Below are 11206 nucleotides of genomic sequence, written 5' to 3'. Positions count from 1 at the left end.
GACATCGTCAAAATAGTCCATCTGCCATCAGTGGTTCAACCGTAACGTTATGAAGCAATGAGAATACTTTTTGTACGCTGCACGGATGCGCTGTTTTCGTTCAAATCAAAGTGTAAATACACGTAGAAAACTTATCTTTGTGTCGCGGCTGACACAGAGTAGCGTACGCAGTTTGCGTTCAGTGGATATTCTCCAAAATGGCGCTACGGTGATGCTGAGAGAGACAGAGGAGACGAATTGTTGAATAAAGTCGTTATTTTTGTTTTCTTCACGTACAAACAGAGTTCTCGTCGCTTCATAACGTTACGGTTGAACCACTGATGTCTTAAATTGTGTTCCGAAGACGAACGAAGCTTTTAGGGGTTTGGAACGACATGGGGGTAAGTGATTAATGACAATTTTCATTTTGGGGTGGAGTAACCCATTAATCTTCCTTAATCCTTCTTTCCGTATCATCCAAGTAAAAACAAATTACCTCTATTTTGTAGTAAAGTCCATTTTGTGTTAGAGGAATATAAATCCTGCTGGTTATATTTGTCTCTTGAAATCGGAATTTATCAAACTTCTGGCAAGCGAATGTTGCAATTTTTTATTATCTTACACCTAAAGTGAAAACCACTTCAAAATTATCATTATTTTTAAGTCATGTTGGTTACACTCAGGGCCACATGGAATTTGCATCCTAACTAATTAGGAGCATCTCCACTGATTATTCCTTCAAAATCATTACAATAAAAAAAGTCTGCAGATTCAGTGGGGGCCTCATGGTTTAATAGCCTCAATGGCTACTGCTTCGTACTCCAGAATGCGTTGGTAATAAATACCAAAAATAAATATTTCGACAGTACAGTATGAACCAGTTGGTAAAGTTGTCCATTAGAGTTTCATGCATTCATTTCTAGGGGTGTAAAGATACACGTATTTGTACTGAACCGTTCGGTACGAGGGTTTCGGTTCAGTACGCATTACAAACCGAACGATTCGTTGTACTAATCCTATTACATTTGGAAAATAAAAGAGCTTAAAGTGTGTGAAATACAATGTTCTCAGTGCCACTGTGCTCAACGACGTAACAGCCCTCAAAGAAAAACACACTGCTCCAGTCAGGCATAGTCTGGACTAGCTCGTTCGTTGCAATATGGCTAGTAACATTTTTTGTTTGTATGAAGGCTAAATACAAATAAAAGGTGAACATTAATTTATTTGTGCAGTTTTTTTTCTAAAATATTATATAGTTTTATAGGAGGAGGTTTCATAGACTTGGCAAATTCATTTTTCAGAGGTTTGTAGGTACAGACATCTGTTGTGGGCATTGGCAGTTTTTCTGAGGCTTTTTTTTTTTTTAAATATTGTTCCTGTCGATATCGGAATTATGGAAATGGACGAAAACAAGGAGATGCACACTCTACAAACTATCCCCGCAGCATTTAGGCAGGCATTTCCAACTGATTCAAACAGGGCAAAACAAATCACCGTAACAAATCGTCATATAAAATTTGTAAAAATCAAGGAAATTTCTCTGGCATTTTGTTTCTTTTTGCTGTATCGAAAACGTACCGAACTGTGACACCACTGTGTTGTATCGAATCGAAACGTAAATTTTGTGAACCGTTACACCCCTATTCATTTCATTTGAGAGGTATGACTGCACGTCACTTGTGAGAAAGATGGTGGAGGATATTTTTAAAAAGGGAGGTATATAGATATCCATTCTCTGACAGCCGTGACCTGCATGTAAACTCCTGGGAAGCCAAGTCGACCACAGCCGTGACCCCAGCTGGTCACCCCAGCCAGAAACCACCGGCCCTGGGGTTCGCGGCACACCAGAGGGCCCCCTGAGTCTCCCTGCAGACAAAGACAAGACCACTGCATTCATTGGTGTTTTTATGGAAGGTATGACATTTACAGAAGTCTGCTGAAAACTCAAGGATATGGTTGGGTTACATTGGGCTGGGTTACGTAATCAGCTTAAGAGGCATGGTGGATGTTTTAAGTGGTAAAAAAAGACTTTTAGAGCATTAAGTATCATTGGGTAAGTGCAATGGTGCTTCAGAAAAAGTGAATCAGATTTCTCCTACAAAGAGAAGAATGTGCAACTCCTCACTATTTTGAATAGTAGAGTTCAGAACTCTTTAATATTGGAAACAAATTTTTGACCAGAAACTCACCAGACATGTGTCCTTGTCTCCTTCCATAGAGCCAGCACACATCATGTTGTTGGTAAGTTCAGCACCGTAAGCTTGCTGGCAGTCCAACTTATCAATGACATTAACCTGTGCTTTTTGCAGTAAATTGGTTATCATACCTACATGGGATAAACAGACCATATGTCATAATGCAGCTTGTCAAACAAAAGCAATCGCAATTTTCCATATCTTTTAGGAAAAAGACTTATTCAAGAAGGGGAAGTATAGAAGAACTGTTTTAATGTCGTTTTCACACTTGGTACATTTGACCCAATCTTAAGTCCCACAATACCCGTGATGGATACCCAAATGGTCTACTAATATCATATAGCAGGGGTGGCCAACTTCTGTCCTGGAGAGCCACATGCCTTGTCCAAATACCCACACTTGCCGTCTTTGCACTTGACCACTTGACTACTTATATGACGTGTATCCTGTATTTGGCTGTATTTGTGTTCAAGTGAGGATGAAGACCACAAGTGTCTGTAGAACTTTGCATTACCTAATGTGACACACTTAGGCAATAGTGTTGTAAAAATCCAAGTGTTTACATAGCTTTATTTTTATTTTAAATACTTAGCATTTTAAAATCAACTTCTAAATGTCTGTTCAGTAGTCCCTATAAACAGTTGCAAATGTTGTACAAAATATATATAACCACTTCTCATCTTTGCACTAATAAAACGTGCAACACTTTGTTTTCTACCAAATTTTATATAATAACTAATTATTATATTAATATTTAACTTGCATCGGAAAGGTTTCCGTGACCTCTCGCGAGATCTCAGCAAAAAAAGTCCCACGATTGATTTTCAGAACATGATACATGATGGGATACCCTAACGGTGCGTTTCCACTACAGCATCAAATCTGCACTCCGTGCCGCTGGAAACGCTACAACGCCACTGTTTTGGGGCGTGTCAAATTTAGGGCAGAGCATGCCTCTGAAAACTGTTTACATACTGCTTGCATTTTATCATCTTTTAACGGCGATTGGTTGTTGCCCTGCGTTTTTCGCGCGATATTTGCATAAAGTCGAGGAATGAGAGGAATCTCTGGCATATAGCATTTCATGTTTGGTTTGTTTTTACATCCATTACTAAATGTATGACGACTAATGTGAATCAAATTCCCTTTTTCAAACAGATGGTGAACACTTGGTGAACACTCTAGTTTGGAAGACAGCTTCAGCATTTGCCACACATTAAGGTCACTCAAACCCAGGTCACCCAAAACCAAAACGTGTAGGGTGAAAACGATATCATAAACTACTAGTGTTAGGTTTTGTCTTGGTCACCTTGACCAACCCCATACTTACCATCCTCCCTCATAGCACCCCATCCAGTGATGTAGCATTCCATATTTTTGATGAAGCTATGCCAGGGAGAAGGCAAACACACAGTCTGGATGGTGTAGGACTTTGGGGCGGGGATGGAGAGTTCCACCAGGGCCACATCGAAGTCCATGGTGCTGCCATTGAAAGCAGGATGATGGATGATCCTTTGCACTGGAATCACCAGAGCACCCACTCCAGACCAAATGACCGAGCCAAGACTTACCGTCCAGCTGCCAGGGTTCAGGTCACTATTAACGAAAACAAAATAAAACACTAAGTCTTCCCTGTTCAACTCTGTCCAGAACTGAAAGTAGAGCATGTTGGGTAGATGTCAATCAAAGGTACACTACCCTCTGAAGCAGTGAGCTGCAGTCAGGAGCCATTTGCAGTGGATAAGCGTAGCTCCACAGCGGTGAGTGCGTTGGTACTGCAGACTGCCCACCCATGGCCATTCACCTCTATGGGCAGTGACACCACCAACAATCCTCTCCTGGCCCATAGCTGGACGATTCCCACAGTCTACAAAGTAATCAGGTGACTCTTTTATTCTTATTCCTAAAGCTAGTTCAATGGGTCCTTAGTCGGGGTATATACCATATTTACATTTACACCCATAAGGCTGTGAGGGATGCATGTACATTCTGTTCAATGGGTTGTACAGTTGTGCAACTTGGTGTCAATCAGCTGACACAATGTTGAAAATATGCTATTCCGAAAAAACTTACAGTGCACTAAAGAGTGCACTGGGTTGTGAAAATTGGTGACAGTACAACCTTTCGAACAGACTGTATCTCTACCCTTATTTCTTTCATCTAAATTTAAAGGGGTCATGAACTGAGAAATCAAAATTCCCTTGATCTTTTGACATATAAGAGGTCATTGTGCTATTAAAAAATTCTGTAAGTTTCAGGACTCAACTTTCTCGTTAGTCTAAAAACAGCTTACATTGAAGCCAATCTGCCAAACGACAGGTTGTGGAATTTGCCATTTTATGACGTAATAGTGTGGCTAAACACCACCTTCTCAGAAGATCAACACCTGCTTCTACATCACTGCCTGTTTAACCCCATCCACCAATTTGTGCATTTATGAACTTCATTTTTTAAGTTCCAGACCACGTCAGTAGGAACTTGGTCCTTTGTTCACTTCATTTTACCATGGATTCATTTACAAACAAGGCACAATTTGACGCAGGATTTTCAGAAAGATTGAAACTAAAAGACGATGCTGTCCCGACTATATTGGATCCGACAATAATGTCGCAAGACTCAAGTGTGAGAAACTGTTTTTATTACGTGGTCACTATTTCTTTGTCTGTTATTACGGAGTGTTTGATATGTACTGAGTATTTATGCGTTTTTAATCTAAATCACAGCAGTGTCCATCTATGAAGGATGTAGGCTGTCAAACATAACAACTATAAGCCAGTCACAGCAGTGGGCGTTTACTTCTGAGTCTACACTCCGCCAAACCTATTCAAACAGAGCGTTCTGATGAGGGTGGTTAAAAACAGGATAGAAAATTGCCTATTACTTCTGAATTATGTTTTTTGATGTAAAAATTTTAATAACATTATAAGTGGACCTCAGAGAACAGTACAACAAAGGTAGTTAATGACCCCTTTAAATATGGCACCTACCCTGACGAAGGTCTACTCTAGATAGTTAACATTTCATTAAAGTGAGTGCAAACCAGAGTAAATGTTGTAGAGCAGGGGTGCCCAATCCTAGGATCAGAGTTCAGTTCCAACCCTGCTCCAACACACCTCTTTGTAATAATTAAGTTCTTGATTAGGTTTGGAGCTAAACTTTCCAGTAAGGTAGATCTTCAGAAGCAGGATTGGGCATTCTAGAGATTGAGATTATGGATAGATATTATTTACCACAGTTTTTCTCGTCAGCCTCATTGGGGCAGTCAGCGACTCTGTCACACTCTGGGTTTGTCTTGCTGATGCACATGTCTCCGCCACAGTTATAATTACCACTGCAGTTCCCAGTAGCAGGGTAATAATCATTACTGACTTGCTCAGAGGATAGGCTCATAACTTTAGCAATGTGAACTGTAGTGGTTGTGACGCTAGGGACAGTGGGGGCGACTTGGATTGTTGGTGCAGTATTGGTGTAGCTCAGAATCCAGTTGCGGAGCTTGGTAACGCGGGAATAGACTCCAGGCTTGTTGATCTGTGCGCATCCCACTCCCCAGCTCACCACGCCAGCCAGGAAAAAGCGTCCAGGGGACACCTCACATACCAGAGGGCCTCCGGAATCTCCCTGAAGGACAAAACCCCATTTAAAGCAATTGAATAATTAATTTTGAAACACTTTTAAATCAAGCACCCTTACCTGACAAGAGTCCACCTTCCCTTGAAGAAATCCAGCACACATCATATTTTGGGTAAGTGCACCTCTGTATACAGTTGACTTGTTGCAAACTTTCGAGTCAATGATCTTCACTATTGCCTTCTGTAATGTTGAAGGCACCTCACCTGCTCGGGCACAAAGAAGTGTAGTCTCAAAAAGAGTAGTCACAAGTAGCCAGGCTTTTGACTTGTGGCAAAACCACTGGTCTTCACGGAATCTTATTAAGACTAAGAACTCAGTCAAGAAAAAAGCATCTAAGTGACCAAGTACATCTAAGTTAAACTCAACAAATTCAAGCAAAAGTATATTCAGATGCTTTCCGCAACATCAAACATACTTGTGTACTGATTAAGAGTTCCCCAGCCAGAGACGATGCAGTTCTGCCCAGGACTGAAAATATGAGAGGATGATGGGATACAGACTGGCTGAACATAAGAGCTGAACGTCAATGGTGTTTCCAACTCCAGCACGGTCACATCACTGTCAGTGGTCATGGGATCGTATCTCGGAGAGACAACCAGCGACTTGATGTTTATTATGGTGGCTTCGCCCTCCTCCCCACTGACTAGATTGGCTCCCACAAGAGCCGTCCAATCTTTTGGGTTGTTTTCTCTTTGGTATATAAGAAGACATATTTAGATATACATTGGTGTCTAGTGAGGGACTGATGAAGATTCTACAAGAACGATTCCTTACGTTTCAAAACAATGGGCAGCGCTGACGAGCCAATGATTGTTGACGATGGATGCACCACAGGTATGACGGCCACGTAGTCTCAGACTGACCTGCCAGGGTAGCTCCCCATGACGGCCATTTTCACCACCCACAACACGGTTAGCCATGGCTGGACGTGTTCCACAGGCTATAAGAGAAACAGTGGTTAACAATCAAAGAACATAAATTAAGCTAAAACTAGCCACTACAATTCTATGGTTCTTTGGTTGCTAACGTGTTTGTAGTGCCTTTAACATGTTTCTATACATTTCCAATGGTATTCTTGGTGATTTCTAGATTGTCCTGGTTGGTTTATAGGTGGCTTCTGGTCTCTGTGCAATTCTTGTCCCTAGATATAGCTTGTGTACATCTTAAATTTAAGTCTATTGATTTTTTTATTTTCTGTCCATTGGGTGGAAATCCATAGAAGACTAATAGCACACATTGTCTCATTATGCTGCACAATTTGACATATCATTCAAATGTGTACCAATATTATGTACATTTAATTAGGATTTGTGGTTTGTTCAAATGACTAACCCTTGGTGATTGTGATGTTTGCCTTAACAAGCACAACTATAAATACATGTTCCACTCCTTTAAACTATTTTGATACTAAAATGTCAAATGTCAAAGACATTACTTACAGCAAAAAAAGTTCTTAAACTTACAAAAAGGAAACTAACAGCTAGTTCAAGTGTTAGCATAATAGCAAGATGGTGACACTTACAGCAAAAGGTTTCATCTGAACCATCAACACAGTCGGTTATAGAGTCACATTCTGGATTTGTTTTTGTGATGCACTCGCCATTGTCACAAGTGAATGTGTTCTCAGGACATTTACCTGCCATAAATAACAAACAAATCTGAGCACTCTAAGTTTACAATAAACCTTCAAATGTGATCAATAATATATTATCTTACTTATGTCATTCCCAATCTCATAGAATGACTTTCCACTTGCTCCTGGAATTATAAAATAGGTCAAAATAACACTATTATTGACTGGTTTTTTAATTCATTTTTTTTTAAGAGAAAAAAAGGAAACTGGCGTACCAAGAAGGATGATGCTAGTGATCTCTCCATAATCTGGGATAACAATGGGTTTCCCATTCAACATGGCCTTAAATCCAGAGCGGAGGAGGTCTTGAACAAAACTCTCTGTATACCCCTGGACTTGAGAGATCCGGAAGACCAAACGTAGAGAGGTCAAAACATTTGTGTTGGCATTCCTGAAAGATATCACAGACTCTTAAACAAATACCATAATTCCCCACCATGTGAATAGTTAACCCAAACATTTTTATTTGCTAATAATTTACTTACCCTCAGGCCATCAAAGATAGTATGAGTTATTTCTTCATGAGAACAGATTTGGAGAAATGTAGCATTACATCACTTGCTCACCAATGGATCATCTGCAGTGAATGGGTGCCATCAGAAGGAGAGTGCAAACAGCTGATAAAAACATCACAATAATCCACAAGTAATCCTCACCACTCCAGCCCATCAGTTAATGTCTTGTGAACTGAAAAGCTGCATGTTTGTAAGAAACAAATCCATCATTAAATCGTTTTAACTTTATATCATCGCTCTGGGTGAAATAACAGTCCATAATCCATAATAACACTTTCTCCAGTTAAAGTGTGATGGCAGATTATTGTGATGTTTTTACCATCTGATTCTGAAGGCACCCATTCACTGCAGAGGATCCATTTGTGAGCAAGTGATGTGATGTGATGAATTGGTGTTCTGATGAAGAAACAAACTCTTCTACATCTTGGATGGTCTGATGGTAAGTACAGTTTCAGCTAATTTTATGTAAGCAGTGTACCTACCCATATGCAACTATCTGGCAGTCAATAAAGTGACTTGCCACTGCAGAGGCACTAAAGATATTCCTGATCTGTAAAATAGTGAAGACAGCAAAACCCTTTTTACATCTGCATTTTATTGTTTTGAAATAACTAATAAATTGAGCACATTAGCATTCATGTCTTCTGGTCGTACCTTTTCTTTCAGAGTCGCAGTCAGAACTACATAGAAACCTGATGTTTTATCTCGCAGATCTGGATCATAACTGAGACCTTCCAATTCCACTGTTTCCATGAAATAATGTTCCTCTTGTATTAAATAAGCTAAACAGGGAAAACAAGGTTGGTTTCCATCAGTATCATAATATTTTGATTGTTTGTACAAATGACTACAAAATATATATCGAGTTCACCTGTCATAAATCCCACAGCAGCCCCAATGATGAGAAGAATCAGTATGGCAGCTAAAGTCATACATTTGCAAGTGGAGAGGTAAGCTGGCCGTGGATCACCCTCGGGCCACTTATTCAAGTCTTTCTTCTCCATTTCAGTCTATACAAAGACCTGCAACACAACCTGGACATCCAAACTGTAAAACACAAGAACACATGGAGGTAAGAAATACAGACAGATGACCAGGTAAAAACAGGATTGGGTTTTTAAGAGCTCAAAAGCATTAGCGACTCCCTTGGGTGCCGACACTGAAAATCATCTCGTGGGATGCCAAAGTATTAGTTCACCAGCCATAGAATGAGACAATACTAGGAGTGGTTCCGAGAAGCCAAACCAAACCTCTGTCGAGTCGGAAATGTTATCACACAGAAATATGAAACGTGCTGTTCCAGAATATATTGATATAGTTACTTTTCACTTCAGGGTTGTAAATGCCACAACAACTCTCTCATTACATATATCGACATCAAACAGATGATAAATGCCAATTAAAACTATTATTTGCATGCTTGCCAACAACAATGCAACAGTATCAAATAAAAAGGCAGGTTTTGGCATACAGCTTGAGAAAACAATACAATATACTCCAATTAATCTAGAATATAATCAAATGGATAAAATATTTGAAATGAAAGAAAAATATGATATAGAATACTTATGATTTCAGGTCACAACAACTACAAAAATGCATGCTAATAACAGTAGGAGTATGCTCACTATATATGCCAGTTAAAACCTAAATTGCAAAATTATTATGTGCATGCTTGCATGAAGAAAAAAAACAGTGCAATAGTGTGAAATATAAAATAGCTATAATAAATAGCAATCACAATTCGACCAATTACATAATGCAATACAATAATATTTTCGTTTTTAACATAATAAAAATAGATATTTTACGTGACTGCAGTTAAAAAAATACTATTCTGAGGAACTCTATACAAAGTAAGGCAAAGAGTATTAAAACTGACTGTGTGTAATAACTTCTGGCACAGTCACGCACCAATAACTAGTTACGTAGTGTTGAATCGATTGTTACTCACCGTTTCAGACAGCATCTGGTCACTGAGGCATCTGATCTTTACGTTGACGTCCGAATAAACCTCAAGATACGTTTGGAGACTATATAGAACCCAGTACTGTTATGCGGTAGGCTTGCCAGTGGGCGGGGCTTCACAGGTGAGGGCGGGATCTCGTGTTTGATTGGTCGGTGCTGCGTTGTCCACATAAAACTGTTGTTTGTATAATAAAATCCTCAAATATTTCTCACAATATTACTTTAAGACTTCTAAGAGATTTAGAGAAATAATAGTTGTTGTTCTTAGGAGGGGTTAAATGGGGGGAAAAATCCAAAACAAAACCAGAAGCTTATACTTCAAATAGTTAAAAATTTCTATCTATCTATCTATCTATCTATCAAACGCTTCGTGTCATTTTCTCTTCTCTGTTTATGTCCTTATTTGTATCTTTTTATATTACTTATTCTGTTATATTTTATATCTTTTAGTTCGTAAAATGTATTCTAACAAATCTACTTCTGAGTTTTTATTATTGTTTATATCTGTTCATTTTTATTTAGATTTTTTATAGCTTTTATAGCTTTTTTATTTTTGTTGTTTCTTATATATATTACTTATTTTATTATACATTGATGTTTTCCCATGTTTCATGCTTGTAGAATGTAGGCTATTTTAGCTGATAAATCTGTTTGTCAAATGTTATTTTTTATTTATATATAAATTTTTATTACTTTTTTACCTCATTATTTCCTATTTTTTAACCTCATAGGTTTAATCTCTACTGTGCAAAATGAAATGCATGAAATGCAACTTGCCACACTAGCCCACCGCGCCTCAGACTTCTACTGACCTGGATAAGTATTAAGAGTTGGCGTGGCTTCATACAGCAGCTCCTCTTACAGACCCCTCTAAAGTTAACCATCAGTTAACAGACCCTGAACCACTATAACTGTGTTACCCAATAAAGCCCAGACTTGGGTGCCAGTGCGCACTGATAAAATCTGGAAAGTCCTGCTGTTCAAAAGAGCACCAGCGAGGCAAGACACACTGAGCCTTTCATTCATAACTGCTAGAAAACTACCATCACAAATGGAGGGACCAACAAATCTCAATTACCACACACGTATTGCATTAAATATCAGAGTGGAAACTATACTGGATCTCACTAGTATATTGCTGTACATGCTGTTTCCCACTTAAAGTCAATCCTGAAAGTTTAAAGCAGGGCTTTGTGGCTGTGCTAAGAAGCATGAATGGCTAATCTGATATCCATCAAAAAAGCTCTCTTCTTGGTGGAAAACCCTTTGTTTCCAAGCTTTTAGTG

At 39.0% G+C, this 11206-nt stretch overlaps 1 protein-coding gene across 1 annotated transcript; it reads right to left on the bottom strand.

The window, feature by feature from the left end:
- Nucleotides 1–1649: 1649 nt before the first annotated feature.
- tmprss9 (transmembrane serine protease 9) lies at nt 1650–9966 on the bottom strand. The gene is made up of 15 exons (XM_016572954.1): nt 9907–9966; nt 8824–8999; nt 8607–8734; nt 8435–8502; nt 7653–7828; nt 7521–7562; nt 7327–7440; nt 6579–6744; nt 6220–6494; nt 5865–6007; nt 5405–5792; nt 3873–4041; nt 3505–3770; nt 2169–2305; nt 1650–1845 (listed from the first exon to the last, which is right to left on the bottom strand). Exons 2-15 carry the CDS (start codon nt 8954–8956, stop codon nt 1684–1686), a joined length of 2367 nt encoding a protein of 788 aa, XP_016428440.1. The 5' UTR covers nt 8957–8999; nt 9907–9966; the 3' UTR covers nt 1650–1683.
- Between the last annotated feature and the right edge of the window lie 1240 nt (nt 9967–11206).

Source organism: Sinocyclocheilus rhinocerous, unplaced genomic scaffold (assembly GCF_001515625.1).
Source record: "Sinocyclocheilus rhinocerous isolate Xijiao unplaced genomic scaffold, SAMN03320098_v1.1 scaffold1283, whole genome shotgun sequence".
NCBI lineage: Eukaryota > Metazoa > Chordata > Actinopteri > Cypriniformes > Cyprinidae > Sinocyclocheilus > Sinocyclocheilus rhinocerous.
This window is presented reverse-complemented; position numbering and strand designations above follow the sequence as displayed.